At 36.0% G+C, this 27166-nt stretch overlaps 5 protein-coding genes and 1 non-coding gene across 6 annotated transcripts in view; 3 read left to right on the forward strand and 3 right to left on the reverse strand.

The window, feature by feature from the left end:
- Positions 1-1187, forward strand: part of Phum_PHUM288060 (uncharacterized protein) — a gene marked incomplete at both ends in the record, with an annotated part of 4046 nt that extends 2859 nt beyond the window's left edge. Inside the window, 4 exons of the mRNA XM_002426923.1 lie at positions 116-320; positions 379-671; positions 798-1027; positions 1109-1187. Of these exons, the coding sequence (XP_002426968.1) occupies positions 116-320; positions 379-671; positions 798-1027; positions 1109-1187 (807 nt within the window). The remainder of the gene's footprint in view (positions 1-115; positions 321-378; positions 672-797; positions 1028-1108) is intronic.
- An 898-nt stretch (positions 1188-2085) lies between these two features.
- Positions 2086-3225, reverse strand: Phum_PHUM288170 (uncharacterized protein; the record flags this gene model as incomplete). Its single annotated transcript, XM_002426924.1, has 4 exons — positions 2086-2287; positions 2367-2553; positions 2706-2877; positions 3217-3225. 4 exons carry the CDS (start codon positions 3223-3225, stop codon positions 2086-2088), a joined length of 570 nt encoding a protein of 189 aa, XP_002426969.1.
- Positions 3226-4513: 1288 nt separating this feature from the next.
- Positions 4514-7368, forward strand: Phum_PHUM288180 (vacuolar ATP synthase catalytic subunit A, osteoclast isoform, putative; the record flags this gene model as incomplete). The annotated part of the gene is made up of 11 exons (XM_002426925.1): positions 4514-4589; positions 4838-4950; positions 5024-5218; positions 5347-5478; positions 5563-5714; positions 5790-5931; positions 6030-6286; positions 6373-6621; positions 6718-6912; positions 7008-7197; positions 7276-7368. 11 exons carry the CDS (start codon positions 4514-4516, stop codon positions 7366-7368), a joined length of 1794 nt encoding a protein of 597 aa, XP_002426970.1.
- A 9598-nt stretch (positions 7369-16966) lies between these two features.
- Positions 16967-19808, reverse strand: Phum_PHUM288190 (uncharacterized protein; the record flags this gene model as incomplete). Its single annotated transcript, XM_002426926.1, has 7 exons — positions 16967-17156; positions 17278-17530; positions 17624-18209; positions 18335-18624; positions 18785-19128; positions 19203-19458; positions 19592-19808. 7 exons carry the CDS (start codon positions 19806-19808, stop codon positions 16967-16969), a joined length of 2136 nt encoding a protein of 711 aa, XP_002426971.1.
- A 938-nt stretch (positions 19809-20746) lies between these two features.
- Phum_PHUM288200 lies at positions 20747-20828 on the forward strand. The gene has a single exon. It is a non-coding gene; the product is annotated as a tRNA-Ser (tRNA).
- Positions 20829-21957: 1129 nt separating this feature from the next.
- On the reverse strand, positions 21958-27094 carry Phum_PHUM288210 (RAB GDP/GTP exchange factor, putative; the record flags this gene model as incomplete). Its single annotated transcript, XM_002426927.1, has 11 exons — positions 21958-22082; positions 22244-22420; positions 22510-22783; positions 22870-23001; positions 23102-23293; positions 23363-23628; positions 23684-24270; positions 24352-26121; positions 26231-26415; positions 26505-26668; positions 26821-27094. The coding sequence occupies 11 exons, from the start codon at positions 27092-27094 to the stop codon at positions 21958-21960; spliced, it is 4146 nt and encodes a 1381-aa protein (XP_002426972.1).
- Between the last annotated feature and the right edge of the window lie 72 nt (positions 27095-27166).

Raw genomic sequence — 27166 nt, forward strand, 5'->3', positions numbered from 1 at the left:
TTACAACACACAAAGAACTCGCAATACCATATTTAGTAATAATTCTGCTTCATTACATGAGTCACATTAATTAAATGATCCTGAACTCGGAAAATAAATCCTTAAAATGTTACAGGAACATGCGATACATGTTTGGAAAGACATGAATCCGATTTTGCACACGACTCTCGTTAATTTATACGAAGAAAAATATCAAGAATTGGTAAATTCCGGCGCCCCCCAAGAAGATTCGGAAAAATTAAGGCGGAAATTATTAGAATTTTTACAATTTTCCGATTCGTACAATCCTCAAACGTTATTGGATAAATTTCCAAAAGATTGTAAGTCGTGCCAAACTTATCGTAAGAGAAAATTTTTACAAATGTTATTAACTTCCAGGCATGTTTGAAGAAAGAGCCATTTTGTTGGGAAAGCAAGGATTTCACGAGCAAGCACTTTCTATATACGTTTGCGTTTTGAAAAACATACCGAGAGCTAAAAAATATTGCGAAGAGATTTACAGTAGGCAAATGGCGGAATCGAAAGAAGTTTTCGTTTTGCTTATGAAAATTCTCATATGTCCTCCGGAAAGTTGGCTGGGTGGCCTTCAAGAACATCATAATTCAAACGTTCAACCCGATCTTGAAACCGCGTTGAATATTTTAGAAGAACACGCGGATAAAATCAGTCCCGTTCAGGCAAGTGAACGCCAACAACAACAATAATAATAATAATGTTTTTTGTAAAACAAATTTTATTATTATTATTATTATTATTACTTTCGAATCATGAGTGAACGACTTTATATATTTTTTCAGGCGTTATCCGTGTTACCCGATAACATACCGCTACCGAGAGTCAAATATTTTTTGGAGACGTGTCTCCAGAATAGATTACACGAAAGACGTACGACGCAAATATTGAAGGGTCTTGTTTACGCGGAACACTTACAAGTACAAGATGAAAGATTAAAAAACGAATCCGAATGCGTGCTCATGACCGAATTGAACGTTTGTCCCGTTTGTAAAAAAAGATTCACGAATCAAAGGTATTATTATTAAATTCGTATACATACACACGACGACATATTGTTTTGTCGTAAATAAAAAAAAAAAAAATATCGTTTCAGCGCTTTTGCACGATTGCCAACGCGTGAAGTTGTTCATTACGGATGTCAAAAAGAAAAAAAAACCGTTTTAGCCGTTTGAAAAAGAAATTATGACCGTTATAAATAATAATAATAATAATAATAATAATAATAATAATAATAATAAGTGATGATATAAAATAAATAAATAAATAAATAAATAAAAGATATTTTTTTTATGTATAAATTATCGGTTGACTTTTTTTTACCATCGCAAGTTTAAAAAACACATTTTAATATCATTATGTATATATAAAATTTTAAAAAAAAATAAATAAATAAATAATTACAACGGTTTGTGTGTGTGTGTGCGTGTAATAATGAATTAAATGTACATAATAATTAAAAATGTATTTTACACAATAAAAGAAGGCTTAAGTATAATTTAAAAAAAAAAAACAAATTAAAAAAAAAAAAAAAGAATTGAAATTTTATTCAAAATCATTATTAAATTAATATAAAAAGAAATAATCCTTAAGACTAGTTGAAATAACAGCAGACATAATATTATTTTATAATCATGTTTTTGTTTTTCCTTTGTTTTTTTTTTTTATTATTTCCATTGAATTATGTTAAAAATATTAAAAATTTACAATTTTTTCATTTTTATTTTTTGGTTTCGATTTGATATAATTTTTATATTTAATAAAAAAAAAAAAAAAAAAATGTGATTATTATTACATAATGAAGATAGCCAAAAATATTTATTATTATTATTATTATTTCGATTTAAATTTTTTAATCCTTTCACAAAGTTCATAAAAATTAAAAAAATTATAAAAAAATTTTATTATTATTTTAAGTGGAAGGCAGTTAACAATGATCTCTCTACACCTTGTACTAAACAAACAGTTAAAACAATTATTATTATTATTATTATTATTAAATCACTTTTTTACGCCATTTTAATTGTATAAATCGTGTGAAGTTTTATTTGATATTTTTTAATATTAAATGAATCATTGATCGTAATTTTTCATTTCACCATTTGTGATTTTTCCATTCGACAATGATGCTTTCAAACCAGGGCGAAGAGTTTTTTGCAACATGTGAGCATCCGCGGGTTCGATTCTTCGGTAATAACGTTCTTTCGTTTCAACTATTTCAAAGCCAAACTTTTTATAAAAAGCAATTGCATCTTCGTTATTAACTTGAACATGCCTTTGAAAAAGAGAAAAATTTTATTTTACATTAAATGTAATTTAAAATTACTTCGATATGATTACATTTGTAAACTCACAAAAAAATACTATCGAAATGTCCATCTTTATCAACATAATTCAATACGTGTTCTACCATTTTAGTACCAATACCTAAACGTCTATATGGATACAAGCAACCTAAGGTCATAATGTACAGCCTCCTTAGGTTTTCTGAGGTATCTATGCGACAGCAAACAGCTCCAACAACAATATCATTATAATAAGCTAAAAAAAAAAGAAGGTAATATGTTTAAAAATTAACTAAGCAATGCAAATATTTCATAAATTAAAAGTAATCTGTACTTAAAACCGAAATACTAATGAAATTATTTTAGTTACAGGTTTTTTTATTCGATTAATACTGCATAGATATTTACCAAGTTTAGCTAATTCTCCAGCTTCTAATACATCTTTATAAAATTTATCATTATATGACACTGGAAAAACCACTGAATTTAACCTTTTTAATTGTTTTATATTATGTGGAGTAACATCTCCCAGCTCTATTTTACACCTGAAATAAAAAAAATTTTCAATTTCATAACATGTCTAATTAAACATGTTCAATTTTTAATAATAGTTAATTTTTGAATTTCATTGTTTTTTTTTTTAATTCAAAGATGACCGAAATTAATTTATTATAACTAAAAAAAAATTAAATTTAAACTCAACACCTAAATGAATGGTGAAGTCCACACTACACCTAATTAAGACCGCTAAATAAATATATATATATATATATATATATATATATTTAAAGCAATTTAAAATTGTAAAATGAAAAAAGATTAAATCACGATAAATTTCTTTAATTAAGTTAAAGTAAAACAATAAATTTTTTTAAATAATAAATGAAAATTATTAATAAATTAAATATATTACTAATACCAGAAACATAACCTCAAAAAAATGATGGTAATTATTTAATAAAAATTTAAAATGAAATGAAATAAAATACGAACCCAGTCATTCCAAAAAGCGAATTTAATTTTAGGTTTAATATAAAAATGAAAATTAATACTTATTTTTAAACATTTAATGAACAATAACGAAAAAAATTCGGGACGTTTTCATTTTTTTTTAAAAATGCAAAAAACGATTTTAATTTCAACCATAACAATTAATGACCATAGATACCAAATAAAAGCGCGGCAAATTATCTTTTTTTGAAGACGTAAAATAACGTAAGTATTTTTTTTTTTTTTTTTTTTTTTTTTGAATTCATAAATTTTTCTAATAATTTTATTATAATAAATTACAAGTTATTAGGACAACATTTGTTTTATTTTATTAATTATTTCAGTTTTAATTATTTGAAGGAGAGATACATCAAATTGTATTTTTTTTTATTAGCCTTTTTCGATTCAAAAACAGGTAACGTTATAAGTCCATTTAAATTTGTTAGTTTAAAAAAAAAAAAAAAAAAACATCATTAATGTTTAAATTTACATATAAACTATATTAAAATTATTTTTTTAAAATGTTTATTTTTCATAATTATTTTAAATGGGAATATTTCAAAAATTTTTTGCATGACTCAAGTGGTGTCTTCCATGTCAGCTGACAGGTCTTGTGACTTCAAGTTGATCAATTGACCCAAAACGAAAAAGAGGTAAAATCAGTTTGTTTTAAAATTTTAAAATTTTGTTTAATTACTTCTTGTGATTCCTCAGTAAGATTTATTTTTATTTTTTTACCATTTATTTATTTTTTTCGTATTTATTTAAGTTTTTTAAACACCTTATGTGGCTACTTGTCAACTATTTTACCTCTAAATTTATCATCCTTAATAATTTTATATTTTGATTTTTTTTTTTTTTTTCTTAGGAAATATTTTTAAATTGGTTATTTGATTTTAATTTTAAATTCTAAAACAGTTATGCTATCGATAATTTTTTGAAGTTATTTAAAGGTTTTTTATTTTTTATGTTACTTAACCTGAAATTGGTCATTTGATGTACAGAGGCATGTGACTTTTTCTTTTTTGTACTTAAAGAAAAGATCCGAATAAATTAAATCGTATTACTTTATTTATATTAATTACATTAATATTATCTCCAGTACATTTATCTAATTTATAAATAATAATTTAAAATTGTCACTTTTCTAAATTTAACCATTGTTTTTGAAATCCATATTTCATTTTTCTCATTTTAATTCTTTGATATTGGTTTCAGGCATAAAAATGTCAAACTTACCAAAAATTCAACATGAAGAGAACGAGGATAAATTTGGATACGTTTTTGCAGTGTCCGGACCTGGTATGATTTATTTTTTTCATTACAAATTTTTTAAATTATTTATCGAGTACTGTAGTCATAATTTAGATAGTTCAACTATGTAATTAAGAATCATTTATTTAAAGTACAGCTCATCTACCTGTTTTTTTTTTTTTCATAATTTTCATAATGTATTTCTTTTTACATGGCGTATTACTGGCTTTTCCAATGTATATTTGTATTTAAAATAATTAGAGTGTGTATTATTGAGTAATTTCTTTTCATTATAGTTGTCACTGCAGAAAAAATGTCTGGTTCTGCTATGTACGAGTTAGTTAGAGTTGGTTATTTTGAACTGGTGGGGGAAATAATTAGATTAGAAGGTGATATGGCTACAATTCAGGTTGGTAGTTAAATACCGAGTCAATCACCAATCATTTCTTTTAAAACTGAAACATATTTTATTTTTTATTAAGGTTTACGAAGAAACATCTGGAGTCACGGTTGGAGATCCCGTTCTCAGAACAGGAAAACCATTATCAGTTGAATTGGGTCCTGGTATCTTGGGATCTATTTTTGATGGTATTCAAAGACCTTTAAAAGACATCAACGAACTTACAAGCAGCATTTACATTCCAAAAGGTGTTAATATTCCAGCTTTGGCCCGAAATGTTAGTTGGGACTTTCAACCCTTAAATATTAAGGCAAGTTATTTTTTAATTTATTATTATTATTATTATTATTATTTTTATGTTAAAATGAAACAAATCTATATATACATGTATTTTTTGTGATACAGAAAGGTATGCACATTACTGGTGGGGACATGTATGGTATTGTTCATGAAAATACTTTGGTAAAGCACAAACTATTGTTACCTCCTCGATCTAAAGGTACTGTTACCTATATTGCACCACCTGGTAATTACACAGTCGAGGTAATAATTTATTAATATTTTTTATTTTAAATTTATTACAAAATTTTCAAATATAATCCAATTTAAATTATCTTTCAGGACGTCGTTCTCGAGACGGAATTTGACGGGGAAAAATTTAAATTCACCATGTTGCAAGTTTGGCCCGTTCGTCAGCCAAGACCGGTTACCGAAAAATTACCCGCAAATTATCCATTACTTTGCGGACAAAGAGTTTTAGATTCACTTTTCCCGTAAGTCAAATAAGTAAATAAAAAAAAATATGTTTTACCAGTAATTAGTTTAATAATAATTTAATTTATTTTCAGTTGCGTTCAAGGAGGCACTACGGCCATTCCTGGAGCTTTCGGTTGTGGTAAAACCGTCATATCTCAATCACTTTCCAAATATTCAAATTCTGATGTTATTATTTACGTGGGATGCGGAGAACGTGGAAATGAAATGTCAGAGGTGATTCGAATATAAATAAAAAAAATTTTCACGTTTGATTTATGTCCTAAAAGTGTTTTTTAATGTCGTAAAAAAAAAAAAAATTTGTTTTCAAACAGGTATTAAGAGATTTTCCAGAACTTTCCGTTGAAATCGATGGTCAAACTGAATCGATTATGAAAAGAACTGCGTTGGTGGCAAACACATCAAACATGCCTGTAGCTGCTCGAGAAGCTTCTATTTACACGGGAATCACCCTATCCGAGTATTTCAGAGACATGGGTTACAATGTTTCCATGATGGCAGATTCTACATCGCGTTGGGCCGAAGCATTGAGAGAAATTTCAGGTCGTTTAGCTGAAATGCCTGCAGACAGGTAAGGAAGTTTTCTGGTGTTGATTGCTTTAAGGTTTTCGAATGAAGTATCACTTTGCAATAACACTCATTTCTGTTGTCCTCTAGTGGTTATCCGGCTTATCTCGGAGCCAGATTGGCATCCTTTTACGAAAGAGCTGGCAGAGTCAAGTGCTTGGGAAATCCCGATAGAGAAGGATCAGTATCCATAGTCGGTGCTGTATCTCCTCCCGGTGGAGACTTTTCCGATCCCGTAACTTCAGCCACACTTGGAATAGTTCAAGTTTTTTGGGGATTAGATAAGAAACTTGCACAAAGAAAACATTTCCCTAGTATTAACTGGCTTATTTCCTACAGGTAAACATTAAGGTCATTATTTTAATTGTGAAAAAAAGGTTTAAAAAAATATATTTTAATTATTATTATTATTATTTATTAAAGTAAGTATCTCAGAGCTTTGGATGACTTCTACGACAAGAACTTTCCAGAATTCGTGCCGCTGAGAACCAAGGTTAAAGAAATCCTTCAGGAAGAAGAAGATTTGTCGGAAATTGTGCAATTGGTCGGAAAAGCTTCACTCGCAGAAACAGATAAGATAACATTGGAAGTAGCCAAACTTTTGAAAGATGATTTTCTACAACAAAACAGGTTTCTTTTTAAAACTTAAACTTAAAGAAAACAGGTTTTTATAATTTTGGAAGGTGTACTTGATGAAATTCACTTAATTTTTTTCTCCCCGGTAGTTATTCTCCGTATGACAGGTTCTGTCCTTTCTACAAGACTGTCGGAATGTTGAAAAATATGATCGCTCTTTACGACATGTCGAGGCACGCGGTGGAATCAACGGCTCAAAGTGAAAATAAAATAACGTGGAACGTTATAAAAGATAGCATGGGTAACATATTATACCAATTGTCTTCGATGAAATTTAAGGTACGTTTTTTTTTTGACACAAAAAATTAATATGTAATTTTTTAATAAAAATTATTATTATTATTATTATTTTAAAAGGATCCGGTCAAAGATGGCGAAGCTAAAATCAAAGCAGATTTCGAGCAATTATACGAAGATATTCAACAAGCATTTAGAAATTTGGAAGATTAAATGAGGTTATATAAAGAAAGAAAGAGATAGAGAGATAGAGAGAGGGAGGGAGAGAGAGAGAGAGAGCTTTACCTAAAAAATTTAATAATGTTACTACTACTACTACTACTACTACTACTTTAACTACAATTGTTGCAAATTTTATTTATGTCTATTATGTAATTCATATATATAATTGATTTTATTATCATTATCGTATTATTATTATTATTATTATTATTATTTATTTATTTATTATTGATAAAGCTCTATCTTTATTGTATTATTAGGAATGTATGCAGGCATATATATATAAATATATGGTGGTCACGTCAATACCCAGAATTTATTCTAACTCTTGATGTTGTTATGAATGAATTACCCGTTTTAAATCATTATTATTATTATTATTATTATCATTTATTCCAATCAGAATTTTTTTTGTTTAAATCAAATCGAATAATTTAATAAATAAATAATTTATTGTTTAGAATTTGATGAAATAAAGGGGTTAAAATTATTAAAATAAAAAAAATAAATGGCTTATTTTAAATAAAGAGAAGAGGATTGATTGATTGATTGATTGTTTTATGTTATTTTTTTTATTGTTGTTGAAAGTTTTTTATATATTTATATATATATATATATATATATATATATACTAATAATAATAATAAATGAAATGAAAGGAGACGATAAAAAGAAAAAAAGTTTATTTAATATGTATAATAATAAATGTTTTAATTAGAAAAAAATAAATAAATAAATAGATAGATAGATAGATGTATTAGTTGTGCGAGTAGTAGTGGGTGTCGGTTTTTTTTTCCCTATATAATAATAAACATTCCATTTCTTCATTTTATTTAATATATATATATATATATATATATATACGAGTCTCTGGGTATTTAAATAAATAAATTTTTTGTTATTTTGCTTCGTGAAAAATCAAAAAAAAAAAAAAACGCCGCTAATAATAATAATAATTAAATGTTAAACATTGTTGTAGCGTATTATTATTATTAATTTATGGTATATATATATATATAAAATTCAAAAAGGTATTATATTATAGCTTGTACATTAATAGTAAAATTCTATGTATTCATCATTTTATTATTATTATTATTATTATTGTTGTAGTTAAATAAAAAAATATGTAAAGTTTAATAAAAAAAATCAATAAAAAATTTTTTGTTTAAAATAATTTTAATTTTTTTTGAATTTTTTTTATTGGGATTTTTTTAAAAATTAATTAATTTAAATAAATACCACGAGGAGATGGCCGCTCCAAAAAAAAAAAAAAAATTTATTTTTAAACACCCTCCACCCTAAAACTACCCCTCATACGCATTGCCAACTTTTAAATCATTCTATTTAAATCAGGGTTTTTTTTTAAAATAAAAATTCAAGCTTTATGAGAGAGAGAGGGAGAGAGATAGAGAGAGAGAGAGAGAGAGGGTTAAACAATTTAAACTTCATGAGAGAGAGAGAGAGAGGGAAAAAATTCAAACTTTATGAGAGGGAGAGAGTGAGGAAAAAAAAAAATTCAAACGTTTTAAGAGAGAGAAAAAAAAAAATATATTTGTATATATAAATATTATCGTACATTTTTACAATTTTCTTTTTTTTTTGACAATTTAAAAAAAAGATAATAATAATAATAATAATAATCTAAACAACTAATAATCATTTTTAAAAACTAAATTTTTTTTTTTTTTTTTTAAATATAATTTACTGAAAAATAATAATAATATTAATAATATTTATTATCTCTATCTATCTATCTATCTATCCATCGTATAAAAAAATTCACGTTTTTTTTGTTGTAAAAGTATAAAAAATTTTTTTTTTAGAATTTATTTAATTCAATGTAATTCTAACAAGTTGAGCGCATAACGAATGAGAAGAAGAAGTTTACAAAAAAAAGATGATGATGATGATGATGATAATAATAATAATAATAATAATAAATAAATATAAAACGACGACCGGAATTGTTTTGGATTTTCCTCCCTTTTCCCTTCTTCTTCCTTCTTCCTTTTTTTTACTTTAGCTGCTTTTATATCATGTCTTCTTCTTTCTTGCCTTTGTTATGATACTATTACTATGATTTTAAACGATCCGCTATGCAACGTGGACAACTTTCTCCTTCTTTTAAATCAACGTCCATTATTGTGTAATTGCAATTCCTGTTGAAATATTTTTCGTACATTGTAAATCCCAGCCCCAATTCCGAATTTGTTTCTTTTAAAAAATATTTTCTGTAGTCTTCAAAAAGTCCCTGTAATTTCATATTAATAATTAATAATAATAAGGACAAGGAAAATATTAACTATGAATGGTGCGTTACATCCAAAAGCTGATGTGGATAGATTGTACGTCAGGAGGAAAGATGGAGGAAGAGGATTACGACAAATAGAAGCTGCGTACCAGAATGCCATAATTCTGGATCAAGAGGACCCTATCTTAGACACATCGTGGTCAGGTTACGCGACTAACACGCGCGGCCGATTGTTAAGACAGTGGTTAGACGAGCGTCATCTCATCGTGTGGAACGCAAAAGGAGTCAAGACGTGCGTGTGGTCCACCGGCGGGTCCACGATCGATCTCACGATTTCATCCGGTTCGACGGCGGCGCGGGTCTCCGACTGGGAGGTCATTTCCAACTTCGAGTCCCTCAGCAATCACGCCTACGTGGCGTTCTCGTTCGGGGATCCTCGAAGCTCGGGGGGGGGGGCCTCCTCGCCGGACAAACCTCGCGTCGTCCCGCCCCGGTGGAGTCTGAGGTCGTTCGACGACGAACGGCTCGCCGAGTGTCTCGTGGCGGAGGCCTGGAGAGATGACGTTGCTCCCGGCCCGACAAGACAAAACGCACACGATATGGCGCGAGGAGTTCGAGACGACTTAAGACGGATCTCGGACTCCTGCATGAAGAGAATCGGCTCGCGCTCGACGTCTCGGAAACGGCCGAAGTACTGGTGGACGGACGAGATAGGAGAATTGTGGAAGGAGTCCTGTCTCGCACGTCGCCGGTTCGTCGGCAAAAAAAGACAACTGATCAAACGGGGAGGACGCTACGAGGACATCGTGAGTGACAACGAACTCGCGCGTTTAAAAGCGGAGTGGAGGGCTTCCCGGGTCCGGGTCCGACGAGCGATATGGAGTTCTAAGGAGACGTGCTGAAAAGAACTCTTGAGCGAAGCGGATTCGGATCCGTGGGGTCTCCCGTTCCGTCTCGTGACCAACAAACTGAGAGGTTCGTCGGGACCGCTGACGGCCGGCATGACGGAGGAGTTTCTCGCCGAAGTGATCGTAGAGCTCTTCCCTCGCGTCGAGCCGTTCGCGTTTCCCCCGCCGGATCTCTCGCACGACGCGAACCGCGACCGCGACACCGAAGTGACGGAGGGGGAGGTCCACCTTCTCCACGACGCGGTCCTCTACGCGAAGAGACGCTCGGCTCCGGGTCCGAATGGAGTGCATTACCGCATTCTCGGCAAGTCTGCCGGGGTGCTGTGTGCGCATCTCTGGCGCTCTACACCGCGTGCTTCCGAGAGGCGACGTTTCCGACGCCGTGGAAAGAAGCAAACTTGGTACTGCTGGACAAACCGGGTAGAGATCCGACGACGTCGAGCGCGTATCGGCCGATTTGTCTTCTCGATGTGGAGGGCAAGTTGTTCGAGCGCGTGATAGCGTCCCGGATCGACGAACACTTACGATCAGGGGGAGGGAGGAACGACCTCTCTTCGAATTAGTACGGCTTCCGGGCGGGCCGTTCAACGATCGACGCACTCGACCGCGTGTGCGCCGGAATCCGAGACACGCTTTATCGGAGCGGCGTCGCGATCGCCGTCTCCATCGACATCAAAAACGCGTTCAACACGGTACCTTGGTCCGCGATAAGGGACGGGCTTACGTCGAAGTCCGTGCCAGATTATCTCGTGTCGGTGATAGGGTCCTTCCTCTCGGAGAGGAAGATCGCGCACGAGAAACCGGACGGAACGACGGGAAGGGCGGACGTGTTCTGCGGCGTGCCTCAGGGATCGGTTCTAGGACCACTCCTGTGGAACATCGCCTACGACCGCGTCCTCACCCGGACCGTTCTTCCCGAAGGTGTATCGTTGACTTGCTACGCCGACGAGACTCTGCTCCTGATTCTTACTCGGGTGGGCGGAGGTCCGGGATCGTGCGGAAACGGGACTCGACACGACGGTGGAGGTCATCCGGAGCATCGGACTCCGGGTGTCTCTGCCGAAAACGGAAGCCTGCGGATTCCACCGTCCGAGGAATCGGCTTCCCAACGGCCTGGCACTGTCGTCTGGGGGAGTGAGGGTCGGGGTGAGGAGGACGCTCGGGTATCTGGGGGTCACCTTCGACTCGGGTCTCACTTTCGGGCAACACCTCGCGCTCCTCGGACCGAAAATCCGAGCCGCGAGCGCATCGTTAGGGCGCCTGATGCTGAACCTGCGGGGTCCGCGGGCGAGGGTCAGGCGATTGCCTGAACAGAAGAAACAGGGCGGCCAAGGCGGCGGAGCTGGCCGCGGAGCTTTCGAGGGTCGTGGGGCCGATGGGGGTCACGGCGACGTGCCCCGCGAGAAGGGTCGACCTCCGCGTCGAGGGTCTCTGCGAGTCCGCGACGTCGCACGACGTCGCTCTCGCGTTGTCCAGGGCGGGCGGATGTCCCGTTTTCGACGTATTGGTGCGTCCTCCGGTCGGAGGGGGCACACGACCGCGACTGGGGTTCGCGTCTGTTCCCGCGGCCGCCGCGTCCGTCCTCCTCGAGGTGGGCAAGGTGACCGTCGGTTGGGTCAGAGCGCGGGTGGTTCTCCCGCCGAAGCGAAAGGCCGTGTGTTTCAGGTGTCTCAATCCGGGGCATCTGGGCGCGCGGTGTCCCAAGTTCGAGGGTAGGGTAGAGGGAGCGCAGGAACGTTGCTTCAGGTGCGGAGGGACGGGGCACCGGGCGCGCGATTGCGCGAACTCGATTCGTTGCGCGGCGTGCGCGGAGACCGGCCGTCCGGCTAACCACCGGTTGGGCGGTCCTTCGTGTTCGGCGCCTTCGGTCAGGGGAAGGGCCATCCGTTGGGGTGCGACTGGGGTGCAGGGGGTGAGACGCGGGAAACTTCTTCGTGCGAGCCGAGAACGAACGGCTCTGCCCAGAGTTCGACGTGAACATGGGGAAGTTTCTTCAAGTCAATTTAAATCACTGCAGGGGAGCGCAAGATCTCCTGCTCAATCAGGTGGGCGCGTGGGGGGTCGACGTCGTCATGATTTCGGAACCTTACGCCGTTCCGAAAAGGGGGGAAAGCCGCGACGGCTCCTGGTTCGGATCCGAGGACGGAGCGGCCGCGATACTGTTCTCGCACTCGGTCCGGACACCGAGGCCTCGGGAACTTTCTAGGGGGGAGGGTTTCCTTCTGGTCGGTTGGGGAAACGCGGTTATGGTGTCCGCTTACGCGTCGCCGAACCGTCCCGTCGGTCAGTTCGAGAATTTCTTGCACGCGCTCGCGAGGGAGATCGATCGGTTCGGGGGGGGGTCTCGTCCCACTCTCGTCCGCGGCGACTTCAACGCCAAGCACGTATCGTGGTCGGGATACGCGAACAACGCGCGTGGCCGACTCCTCAAGGAGTGGTTCGATTCGCGTTGTTTCGTTGTGCGAAACAGGAGGGGGGCTAAAACTTGCGTGCGGGCCACCGGCGATTCCGCGATCGACCTCACGGTTTCTTCCGTCGCGGCCGCGGCGTGGGTCTCCGGCTGGGAGGTCCTTTCCGGTTTCGAGTCCTTGAGCGACCACGCCTACCTGGCGTTCTCGTTCGGGGCTCCTCGGAGCTCGGGGGGGGGCTACCTCTCGGTCCGGCGGTCCTCGCGTCGTCGTTCCGCCCCGGTGGAGCCTGAGGACGATGGACGAAGAGCGGCTCGTCGAGTGTCGGGAACGGAAACGCGAACTCCTCCGCCGCGGAGGAGACTACGAACGCATCGTGACTGATTCGATCTTGCTGGAACTCAAAGCGGAGTGGCGGGCTTCGCGGGTTCGCGTTCGCCGAGCGATATGGAGTTCGAAGGAGCTCCTGAGCGAGGTCGACGCGGATCCGTGGGGTTTCTTCTTCCGCATCGTGACGAAGAAGCTGCAGAGTTCGTCGGGGCCGTTGACGGCCGGCATGACGGGGGAGTTTCTCGCCGAAGTCATCGCGGAACTCTTCCCGCGCGTCGCACCTTACGCGTTTCCTCCGGCGGGCTTCGCCTTCGACCGCGATCGCGACCGAGTGATCGAGGGGGAGATTCGCATCCTCCTCGACGCGGCCTCCAAGAAGCGCTCGGCTCCGGGCCCGAACGGCGTACATTATCGGATCCTCGGCAGATCCGTCGAGGTGATGTGTTCGCGTCTTTCGTCGCTCTACACCGCGTGTTTCGAAGAGGCGTCGTTTCCGAAGCAGTGGAAGTTGGCGAACCTCGTGCTGCTAGAAAAACCGGGTAGGGACCCGTCGACGCCCGGCGCTTATCGGGCGATTTGCCTTCTCGACGTGGAGGGTAAGTTGTTCGAGCGCGTCGATAATCGGTAACATGGGGGCGGACGGAGGGAGGAACGATCTCTCTCCGAATCAATACGGCTTCCGGGCGGGCCGTTCGACCATTGACGCGCTCGTTCGAGTACGGGACGCCATCAAGGATGCTCTGCGCCGGGGCGGAGTCGCGTTCGCGGTTTCGATCGACGTGAAGAACGCGTTCAATTCGGTTCCGTGGTCGGCGATACGGGACGGGCTGGTGGCGAAGTCCGTGCCCGATTACCTCGTTTCGGTGATAGGGTCCTTCCTCTCGGAGAGGAAGATTTCGTACGAGAAGCCGGACGGAACGACGGAAACGGCGGACGTTTTCTGCGGCGTGCCCCAGGGGTCGGTTCTCGGACCGCTCCTCTGGAATATCGCCTACGACTGCGTCCTCACCCGGACCGTCCTTCCCGAAAGTTGCTCTCTCGTCTGTTACGCGGACGACATCCTGCTCCTCGCGACCGGTCGCGGGTGGGCGGAGGTCCGGGATCGTGCGGAATCGGGACTGGACGCGACGGTGGACGTCATACGGAGCATCGGACACCTCGCGCTTTTCGGACCGAAGATCCGAGCCGCGAGCGCATCGTTAGGGCGCCTGATGCCGAACCTGCGGGGTCCGCGGGCGAGGGTCAGGCGATTGTACGCGACGGTCGTTCACTCCGTGGCCCTGTACGGAGCACCGGTGTGGGCCGAATCGGTGGCGGCATCGCGGCCGCTTCGCGAGAGGGCGATTCAACTCCAAAAGGCGTCTCTGAACAAGGTGGCGACGGCGTACAGGGACGTCGCGGCGGAGGTGGCTTGCCTTCTGTCGGGAACTCCCCCGCTCGATCTCCTCGCGGTGGAGAGACTCGTCCTCTACCGCGAGCGGGGTCGCGGCGGGCCGGGGAGAGCCCGATTCGGCAGGGAACTTTGCGTTCGCACGGTCCGATCGTGGCAGGCGCGGTTCGTCGACGGGCGCAGGCGTTACGGGGGGGGGGGAAATAATCGAAGTTTTTGGTCCCCGAGTGGGGGACTGGGTGGGGCGGGATCACGGGAACTTGACCTATCGTCTCGCTCAGGTCCTCACGGGCCACGGAGTGTTCGGCTCGTACTTGGCGCGCATCGGCAGAGAGGCGACGACGGAGTGTTGGTTCTGCGGTGCGCCCGACGACGACGTCGAGCACACGGTCGCGAAATGTCCCGCGTGGAACAATCACAAGCAGCGGCTGGTCGGCGTCATCGGACCCGACTTGTCGATCCGCGGCCTCGTGACTGCGTTGCTTCGCGGACCCCGGGAATGGTCCGCCGTTTCGCGATTTTCGGAAGCGGTCCTGCGGGCGAAAGAGGACCGCGAACGCGAGCGCGAAAAGTCCGGAGTTCGTCGTCGCATGCTTCGGACGAGTAGGTTAACAGATAGGATTAAGGCTAGGTCTAAGGTTAGGTTAAGGTCTATAAATCCCGCTGATGAGGAAGGCGAGGAGGAAGAAGAAGAGGTGGCGGAAGGAGCGGATCCGGACCTTTGTCATCGGCCGTGGGAGAGGAAACGTCATCGTCGAAACGAGGAGGAGGGGGAAGAAGAAGAAGACGACGACGACGTCTTTGATTAGGGAGGAGCGGCGACGAACGCGAGCTTCGTCGTCGGTGAGTCTTCTTTACGATTTCTCGGAGGTCGGCGATACCGGTCGATCTCCTCTGTCTATCTTGCCCCCCGTTTAGTCCTGATTACCCGTTAGGAGAGAATGCGGTCAACAAAAGTCTTCTCTTTCTTATTTCATTTACACTTTTGCTCAGGTGGCGAAGCTTTAGTCTAAACCCCCCGCCCCGGCCGCATTCTCTGGAAGCAGGCGAGCTTTCATCCCTTTCCCCCCACAGCGAAGGACCGGAGGACACTCCCGAAAGGGACTGCCGAACGTCCTGGGAGATGCGTTCTCATCGTCGAGGCGGAGACGGAACGAAGATTAGGGCGGATCTCCCCAACAGATAATCGTGTGGAACGGTAACGTTCTGGCTTACCGGAGAGGGGACTGACTGAAATGTAGGTACTACCCCAACGATCGTCCCCCCCCTCTTCATATAAGCCACGCTATTGCGACATGCTCAGGAGTTTTAGTGGGTATGGTTCCCGGTTAGGCCTTCTTTTCGAATTCCATACCGAGCCCCACACTCCCTCTTCGGAGGGGTTGTGCGTAACTTGCATTTCTCCTGAGATATCAAAAAAAAAAAAAAAAAAAAAAAAAAAAAAAAAAGTAGGTCCATGCACAGTTCTGTATGATCAACAAATCCACACTGATAGAACTGTGCCAGCCAACAAACCGGATATCATCCTCAGGCATAATGCGGAAAAAAGGTGTAAGTTGAGGTACACGTGCCGGCAGAAAAAAACACCACAGCCAAAGAAGCAGACAAAAGGCTGAAATATAGAAATTTGGAAATCGAAATAACCAGGATGTGGGGAACAAAAACAGAAACGATTCCGGTCATCGTGGGAGCATTGGGAGCCATGCCACATTCAATAAAAGGAAATTTAAAGAACCAGGAAATCGCACTATGTGGGACGGCCCACATTTTTTTGAAAATATTATAAATAGCACCAACGAAATTCGAGCATTTATCCCTAAGGAATCGGGTAGAAACCTGGAATAAATGCTTAAAAACCCCGACAAATAAGAGCCTTGTCGTGTTTAAGAGTGACCATAATAATAATAATAATAATAATTTGTACATAATAATATTCGTACCTGCGTCGTAAATGACGAATTTAAAAACCTATGCTTTTTAGAATTCGTGCACGAGTGACATTCCTTATAAGGCATCGTTTCCAAATGCAACAACATCAAACTCCAAACGTCTCTCCCTTTGGTTTGCGGTTGTTGGTGTTGTTGTTGTTTGTATTTTTCCTTTTTAACCTTTTTCTCCGTTTCCCTGCTCCTCCTCCTCATCATCATCATCGCGTTTTTCTTCCCCTGATTGCCCGGAGTTTTGTTCAAATTACCGAAACCTTTCGTCGGTACGCTCGATGATCTGGGAAAAGTAAATGAGAGTCATCCATTAATTAAAATTTAACCTTTGACCCACACACGATTTTTTAATAAAAAACTCACTTGATTCTATTAGACTCTGACAAATGTTGTTCTCCGGACCCGTGTTGGCAGCCATCTTTGTTTTTTAATTTCCTACCCTTGGAGTCTTCTACTGATTTTAATTTTTGCAATTTCGAGTCTTTAACGTTTTTATTTTGTTTGTTTTTTATTTTCATATCCTCGCACTCGGCGCACAAATCTTTTCTCCTCGGTAAAAATGATAAACTCGTTTTCTTTTCCAAAAATCTAAAAAATGTATTAATTTCTATATTTTAAATAGAAAAAAAAAAAAAATTTATTTATTTATTTCAACTTATTTTTCTCAAACCTTTTATACGCGGAAAATGTCATATCGAGTTTCTTTTTATTTTTTTCCCAATAAAATTCTTTGAAATTGGCAAATAAATTTTCCTTCGTCGTATTCATTAACAAATACTTGTGAGTCGGTACGGCGTTGCATTTTTCCTCGCATTCTGCAGACACGGAATCCAAATGCAATTTAGCTGCTATTTCGTAACCTTCCGTTAATTTTTGATTCGATTTGAAAATCGAATTTCCCTCTTCCGACACTGGAGTAGTACCTTAAAATATCAACAAAAAAAAAAAAATTAATTTTTCTTTCCCCCCCCCCCCCAAGTTATTTTCATTGAACTCAGTCAATAGTTATATCGTACCCGATAGTATTCTTTTTTGCAATTGTTTTATCGTGGTTTTAGTTATCCTCAAAAGTTTCAACAAAAATTGGAGGCAAACTTTTTTCTTCGAACCGTTAATGATCACGTGATAATTCCAATTGTTTTTCTCTTCTTTATCGCTCGTCGTCGATTGCGTTTCGTCGAAAGAATCCGTTTTATTTTTATCCTTTTCCTCAATAACAATGTAATCTTTAAGACTTTCGTTGATGGCGTTTTGTATTTCATCCGATAATTTCTTATTCCCATTCGATTCATTTTCGATTTCCAGTTGTATGTTCGGACTCACCGTCGTTGCATTTTCGGTCAACTTGTGAAAATAATTTTCATTGTTTTCTTCGGCATTGTCCGCATCTATCGAATTTTTAGTTTTTTGTACGTTTTCTATGCAATTCATTAAATATTCGTGTCTTTCCGTTTCCGTTTCCATAGCGTAAAAATGTGCGTGTGCCGCCATTTGATCTTTAACCGATATTTTTTTACTGCATTCTTTTTTCGAACAACAACTTCGAACTCGAACGAATTTTTTCAACGTTTTCTCATTCTTTGGTAAATGCGAATTGGGTTTCTACGAATAAATGAAAAAAATTTGAAATTTTTAACAGTCGGACATCAATAACGGTAAGTAAATAATTTTTTTTTTTCAAATTACCCTTTTAAATAAAAAAAAAAAAAAAAAAGAGTGAAACTTACAGGAATTGTAGCTTTCGGATCGAAATAACATTTGTAATCGAATTCGTTTTTGATTCTTTTTAAATTCAAACAATCATCGTCACTTTCAGACCATTCATCTTCACTTTCCGACATTTTATTGTTCTTTCGACATCTTTTTTTTTTCCCAACCGCATTAACAACTTTACCATTTAAAATATTTTTCTTTTCACGTTTGGCGTCTAAATCGTTTCCTTTTTTCGAATTTGGCAACGTTTTTAATTTTAACGCTGTGCTCAATGGTAAGTCATCACTTTCTTCAGACGATGAATCTGAAAAGGTATTCAAACATTAATTTCCTTTTTAATAATTATTAATGAAAAATTTTTCCACCATCTTTTTGTTTCATCCATGGCTATTCAACTGGCTAATTTATATTTTAAAATTATCTACCTTCATCATTTTCATCATCATTTGCATCTTCAACTTCACATACGAGACTCTCTTGAAAATTAGCCATTTGAGATTCTTTTTCTTTCTCATCGTTTTTCTGCCAATTCATATCAACTTGAAATTTGTTAAACTTTGAATCATTGTTCACAAAATTATTACTCTGTTGTTGAACAGGTGATGTTTTAAAATTGAATTGAGAATTTTTATCCTCGTCCATGATTTTTTGAAAAATTTTTAAATTCCCATTTTCAGGCTCTGGAATAGTAATTTCTTCTTCGCATTTTTCAAATTCGATATCTATGTTGGCAGCTTTGATGCTCATTTCAAGTGGACAAGGTTTTTTTGTCGTATTGTCCACATTTACTTGAGAATTACAGTTTAACCTAGAAATTATATTTATCAATTATACTCTTTCATAATATACTTTATATAAAAATCTAAAAAGATAAACACACACCCAATATTTTGAGGTTCACTAGTGTTAACACCATCTTCTAACGTTTTATCGAAAAAATCAGATTTTATTTCACTTATATTATTAACATTATTAGATGAAGTATTAAGTACTGCAGAAGAATTACATTCTTCATTTCCAATAATAATACTAGTATTTACAAAGTTGTGATTTTGTAGAAATCCTGTTTGCACAGGAACTCCTACTGGAACCGGTACTCCCACAGGTAAACTTTGAATAATATTCCCTTCTGATTCAGCTAAAATAGATGATGAAATTATTGATTAATGCACAAACATTCTCAATTCGATATCGTTTTTTTGCCCGATAAATGATACTGAGAAAAGTTAAGTATTATCGGTTCTTTTACCTACGAAACCCCACAAACTTACCAGGCAATGTAAAATATGACTGTAGAGCCATAGATGGTTGATATGTAACAATATTTTGGCCATTTGTATTAACAGGATTTAATATGTAACCTTGATTGTTTAATCCGGAATTGACAATGTTTAAATTAAAAGCAGTTGATGGAATATTGATGGAAAATCTATTCATATACTGAATAGCTTGGTCTTCTTCTCCGTCTAACTTAATGTTTAAATTCATGTTTGGTTCTTATATGAAATTAAGACTCACTAAAATTTAAATAAAATTTTTTAAATAATTTATATAAAAATATACAACAATCATTGAATAAAATATAATGAATAAAATACATAAAAAAATTATGATATTTTAATAAAAGAAAGTATGTTAATAGATGGTATTAAAATTTCTTAAAGCACAAAACACATTAATAAAGTAAAATAATATCAAGGCAATAAATTTTATTATATATAATAATAATGTTTTTCTTTTTAAATGAAAAAGATTAAATTATAAAATGAACTAAATCAGTGGAATTAAAATTAGAAAGTAATAATAATATTATAAATTTTTGATAATTTGTGCAAGTTATACAAATTTAACCAATATTAATTGCACGCAAAAAATAATACTTCTTTCATAATTTTAATTTGTGGAGTATCAAGCTTCTATTGAAAAAACTCTTTGGTATAAAATGGGGGGGAAAATTTTTAATAATGTCAAGATAAATTCAAATTTAACAAAGTAAGACGACTATATTAACATCCATAATATCGTTAATAGTAATTTTTTTTATTACAATTTTAATTTAAGCTTATTTTACTCACGGTTGTGTTCCTCTGTGTCAAATAAGTAGAATAAATTAAAATTGTACAAATAATCATAAAATCTGTTTTCATTCTTATTGTGTAATAAACGTTTTTTAATTTTTGACTTTTAAATGATTTTTTTCTTAGATTCAATAATAGTTTTAAAACTCTAATTAAAAATTCTTAACCTTTTCCTCAACAGTTTTAACAAAAATAAAATTGAGTACAAGTGTTGACACTGTACAAAAAAAAAAAAAAAAAAAAAAAAAACAATAATTCTAAAAAATACTACGTTAGTCAGTTTAACGATTTTCTTATTTCATTATTAACGGTTTTAAATAAGCTTTTAAAACATCGTCGCACATCGCAGCTGCGGTGTCCGAGTGGTTAAGGAGTTGGACTCGAAATCCAATGGGGTTTCCCCGCACAGGTTCGAATCCTGTCCGCAGCGTAACTTTTTTTTTTTTTATTTTTTTTTAAATCATTCATTAAAAGAAAATTTGTTAATAAATAAATAACAACGACAAACAAACAAACAAATTTTTTTTTACAAGGAAAAGAAAAAAAAAAAAAACTTTTATTTTACAAAATTTTGAAAATTGCACATCATTTATATAAAAAAAAAACAAACAAACAAACAAACAAACAAATAAAAATTCTACATATAAAAAAATCTAAATAGAGAATAATAATTAATATAAAAATCAGTTCTTAATATTATTATTATTATAATAATAATAAAAAATTTAAAGTTATATTTAAATGTAATGAATGTTTTAAAGTAGTATTTAAAAATTATTATTATTATTATTATATCAAAGGTTATATAATATAATAGAAAAGTTAAATTTTTTTTTTTTTTTTTTTTAAGAGCCGACATATCCATCGACTTTTTTTTTCAATAGTAAATATATCAATAAAAATAATAATATATGAATATATATATATAAATAATTTATACTGTTTTGGCAATAATACAAATACAAAATCATGTATATATATAAAAAAAATTATTTATTTATACTAAAAAATATTATATAGTATAGTATAGTATAGTATAGTATAGAAAATTATGAAAAATTTTTTTTTTTTTATGACATACTCTATTTAGAATGTATATATATATTTTGAAATAAAATATAAAATATTTACTACTTATATTCAATTTATTATAAATACTGTTATTATTATTATTATTATTATTTATATTAAACTGTTAAACTCGTTATATTAATTTTAATATATATAAATTTATATATATAAGGTTATAAAAAATTTTTATTAAAAAATTACAGTATAAAAAAGTTTTTTTTAAAATACAAGTTGTATAAAAAAAGTTATCCATTATTATTATTATTATTATTATTATTATTATTATTATTAATAATATTTAAAAATAATAAATAAAAAAAAAATCAATTTTTATATATTTTCAGTTTTGACTTTTGGTAACACATCAAAATATATTATTATTATCAATATAAATAATAAGTTTAAATTTTTTTTTTCTTTTCCTTCTCCCCCCCTTCCCCCCCCCCCCAAAGGTTGTGACATGATATTTAAAACCTTTTTTTGGACCATTACGCAGTTCTCGGCCATCCAATTTTCGCATCTATTCTTTTATATGCCAACGTACAATGTTTACCAGATTCAACCAATTGTGATTTGACATCTTGCGGACATTCAGAATCGTTTAAAAGTGTTTCTGTAATGAGAAAATCAAACCGGAAATGATTTCAATGACGTGTGACTTTGAGACTTTATATATAATGAAAGAGCATTGTCTGTTTGTTTGTTTGTCTCTCTCGAACAACAATCGAATTGTTTTTGTTCTACGGAAACGGATTAAAAAAAAACAAACAATACCTTCGCCATCGACGAGCCTGAAAAGTCCATAATCCTGTGGATTTGTTATTCTAATCTTATGAGCAATTATTTTACAAACATCTTTTGTCGTCATGTTCGGTTTGACTGGTAATGTTTTCGTGAGTATCGAACCGTGTAATTCATCCGGTACGATTATTTTCAATACGGATTTAAGATCTTCGCATTGCCACTATTTGAAAAAAAAAAAAAAAAAAAAAAATTCTTAAATTTCTCCAATTCTATTTTCCGGTTAATTTTACTTTAACAAAACGGTTTCCAAACCTCATTTGAAGCCAATCTTCTCGAATGATCTATACCGCATGATTTTAAATTTTTCAATACGTGTACGGCGGATGAAAGGGTCGTCAAGTAGTAGCAACCCTCTCCTGACAAAAGACTGGGATGAAGCAAACCCCACATGTATTCGGATTCTATTTCCGCAGCAATAAAACCCGATTGAACTAAAATCCATATGAACAAAGGTAAAAGGTCATCAGCTCCGAATGCGATCCCTGGTTTTCCCTGATTCGAATGTTTTACCTGCGTTTAAAAACAAAACAAAACCTCTTCTTGTTTATAAATGAATAATAATAATAATAATAATAATGATAATTTTTTATAATTACCGAGTAAATTATCGTCGATACGCTGGCAAGGAGGTGTTCTAATTTTTCCAATGGCGAATCAACCTCTTGCAATTTTCTTATAAATTGACAAACCATATCTAAGGCTTCCTGAGATGGCAGCGTTATTTTAGTCTAATAACAAAAAATAATAATAATAATAATAATAATAATAATAATAATAATAATAATTCTTTATTTATCATTTAAAAAAAAAAAAAAAAAAAAAACCAACTTTTAATCCGAGATCTCTAAGAGATTTTGTTTTTGCGTAAATTAAATTTTCGTATAACAATTGTATGCCGCCATTTTTTATGTACTCGTCGACGAACAATTTGTAAAGATGTTCTCTCAATGGACGCACGACCAATTTGTGCATGGCACCTTCCAATATGGCATCCAAATTAAGAAATTCCGTTGATTTCAACTAAAACAATTTAATATAATAAAATATATATAATTAATAAAATAAATTATGAGACTTTTTTTCACGTACCTTCATTCTTTCCTTTTCCACTTGTTTTTCAAATTCTCGCTCCCCGTGTTTGACCAAATAATTTTTCATACCCGACATGAATTGTCTCATGTTTCTCATGACGACTTGCGGACTCGTTTCTTTCGATTCCAACGTGCATTCTATGAAATTATCGATATTTTGAGCAAATGTCGTGCTTTTATCCGATGCAAGATGAAGGGCGTAAGAACGTATGGATGCTTCCGTCGCAGACAATTCTTTACTTTTCAATCCCATCAAAGGCAAAGCTAAACCACAAACAAAAAAAAAAAAATATTTAAAAAAAATTACTCCATTTTTTACTTTTAAATCGGCATTTTTTTTGTTCTTCGACGATAATCTTACACGGTGGTATATCCGATCCTTCCGGACAAATTTTCTTTTTTATATTTTTAATGACGGCGTTTGAACAATCGAATAAATTTTCCGAATTCGTCGGTGGTCCTACTACCAAGTGAGCACCACTCTCCTCCGAATCCTCGTAATAATTACAAGCGTTTGGCAAAAGATTTTCCCATCGGCTACTGTCCCACGGCTCGGAAAATATAGTTTCCGTATCTTCGTTGTCCTCGATGACGGATCCGCAATCCAATCGTCTCTTCGTTTTCAACGTGTCACAAGAAATGTAATTACTAAATGTTTCGTTTTCGCTAAATTTATTTCTCTGATCATGGTAATTATCACAATTTATTTCGTAATATTTTTGCGACTCGTTTAAGGTTTTGTAAAAAGTATATTTGTCGCAGGATAAATTATCGTAAGCGCTTATCCGGGAGCTGCTGCCTTTACTACTGCCATCCACCTTTTGAAAATGCGTTTGGTACGAAGAATTTTCTTTATTTTCAATATTTTTATTCCAGAAGGATTTAAGAACTTGAATGTTTGGAAATCTAAAACGAAAAATAAAACTTATTATCAACCTTGTACCTTTTTTTCTAACAAATTTTCCTTTTCCAAATTCCTTTGATTACCTTTGAGCAATTATTTCTTGTACGGTATGCCTATTGTTTCCATCATCGGAATCCATTTGTTGTTCGATCGATGGAAATCGTCTTTCTCCTTCTTTTTCATTTTCTTCATTACCGATAAACTCCCAACTGGAATCCACCGCCCAATTTTGCTGAGGTTTTTCCAATGCTCCATTATTATAGATTTTCGGTGGCCCCACGGGTTTTCCTTTCGCCAAAACTTTGTTTTTCTGACTCACTTTCGAACACCTCGAATCCGGTTCGGTCTTTTTCAAATTCATTATATTATCGAAACTCAAACTAGATTTCGCCTTCCAATTACCTTCGTCGTTTACGTCATTTTGTGAATCTATTTTGTCTAATATGTTCCCACCGGATAAGTAGGGATTGCAGTGAGCTGACCAATTGTTGAAAGAAAAGGGATCGGAATGACGGGATTTGTTGCAAGAATGACGTCCTCTTTTTCTTAAAATAAGAGCATCGGCCGGTTCGGCGTAAAAAGGACTGCTTTGTTTTTCGTCGTCCAAATCTCTGACTTGATTTGCAAAACTGACGCATTCGTTTGTTACGTTTTCATTGTGTGAAGGTTTCACTCCCTTGTTGTCATCGAACGAAATTTTCGAAAAATTTCCCAATTTTTCTAAAAGATCGGGAGTTTTTTTCAAATCGTTACTCTCGCTACTTTTGTCATTTTCTTGATCTTGTTGTGTCGCAGACGTGTTGTTTGGCTTGAACGTTGTAAAAGAATCGGTGGCCCAAATATCTTCATAATCACTTTGCTTGTCGGCTACATTACTTTTATAGTAGTACAAAGAAGTCGGGGATTCCAATATGTCGCTCTCTTGGTAATGAGCACTTTCTTTTATTTTACCATCTCTCGTGTATTTGTTGAAAACGCGTTCAAATTTTTCCGCTCTTATGTATTCCTGTTCATTTTTAGAATTTTGCAAACTTTTCGAAATAAAATTTGTTTTATCGCTTATTGGAGAAACGATTTCGGATTTGTTATTATTATCTTTTTGTTGAAAGAACAGTAGAGAATTTTGAGTTTTTTTCATGTGAAACGATTTTGAATTTGTTTTATCCGACTGAGGACTCGATAAATCTCTATTGAAACCATCTATCGGTGATGACGCTAAAGATCGATTTTTTGAATTTGGCTTCGAACCGTCATTGTCGTAAGAAAAAGAAACCGAATTGACTTTGCATAATTCGGAAAGGTCTGGAGTGAAAGGTTGTTTCGCCGCTGAAGACTGAAAAGGTTTTGCCCATCTCGGGGGAGGTTGCGGCGGTGTTTTGCAATCGTTTACTAAACCAGTCTTTTCTATATTTGATGTGATGAGGTCGAGAGTTTGAGGCCTTTTCGGTTTAGACTCATTTACGGAAGGCAAAATCGCATTTACCGAAGAGCCTTTAAATGTGATCAATGCATTATTTGACTGTTGCGAATTTTGACTTAAAGGTACTAAATCCAAAATTATTTCTTCATCGTTTTTCACTAATTTTTTTTTACCTGTACATAAAAAAAATGTTGAAATATTTTCGTTGAAGTTATTTATATGTATATAAAACAATATTAACTTACCATCAGAAGAAGAAAAGGAATCAGTCATGTTATTATTTGGAGATGCATTACGAAATTCAGGAGGTCTCGGATTGGCCATGGGATACCTCCAAAATTCCTGACCTAAAAGTGCTAAAGAAGAGAGCTGTTGTCGAGTTTTTGAATCTTGAATTGTTGAAGGTAAAGCTAATTTTACAGGCAATTCATCACTAAAAAATTTTTTATAGATAAACAAATTAGATAATTTACAAAAATTGAAAAGTTAATGTACAAAAAATAAGTTTCATAATTCCCAATTTTAAAGGTAACCTTACTCACCAACACTGACAGTAATGAGCAATGAGACTAGGAATCGATTCAAACATATTTTCAGAGCTTTCTAAACTTAATTGCCCCTCATTTGCTTGAATTAAATAATGCTCTATGTAAGGTCCTTTACCAGCTGGTAATCTTACAGACACAGCCATTGTATCCGGTTGAGATGACTGCCTGACTATAAAATTCTTTAAAAAAAATTAAAAGTAATTTTAATAAATTATATAATTTTTTTAAGATAAAATTCAAAAAATTAATTAAAATTTTGCTAAAATACCCCTTCTTCCTTTCCCTGCAATAAATGAACTGCTCCTGCTCTTTGAATGCCGGGTAAAAACCAGACTGGATGACTTCTAATTAATCTTTCCAATAATCCAATTGTGCAAGGAGCTTCACTTTCAGATCTTCCACTTTCATTATTGTCACTTATATTTCCTTCTTCTTTCTAAAATTTTTTATTTTAAATTCAGGTTTAAAAATGAATCGGAGAATCATCATTGAAAATAGTAAAAATTTCCATTTGAAAAAAAAATACAATCTTACCTGAACTTTAAATTCGCCATTTGGATTGTCATTTATGTCACACATTTCACCTCTGGAACCTCCAGGTTTTTTAATATTGTCATTTGTATCACAGTTTTCATTTAAATGAACTTCTACTCTTTTTATCGACTTACAAAAATACTGTTGAGTATTTTCAACAGTAAAATTTCCATCTGAATTTTTATTTTTAGAATCGCTCGTCAGTAAACTTTTAATGGATGTTTCATTAATTAAAACTAAGTTTTTAAGCGACTCATGTTTAGATCTTACTTTATTCGAAATTTGAAAAGTTAAATTAGACTTGGTATTTTGTAAAGTACACATTCCCTGTTTTATTATTTATCACCTCTATATATTATCCATTTTAATCTAATTTTTAAAAGTGACATACAAATT

This window comes from Pediculus humanus, genomic scaffold (assembly GCF_000006295.1).
Source record: "Pediculus humanus corporis 1103172107667 genomic scaffold, whole genome shotgun sequence".
In the NCBI taxonomy this organism is placed as follows: domain Eukaryota; kingdom Metazoa; phylum Arthropoda; class Insecta; order Psocodea; family Pediculidae; genus Pediculus; species Pediculus humanus.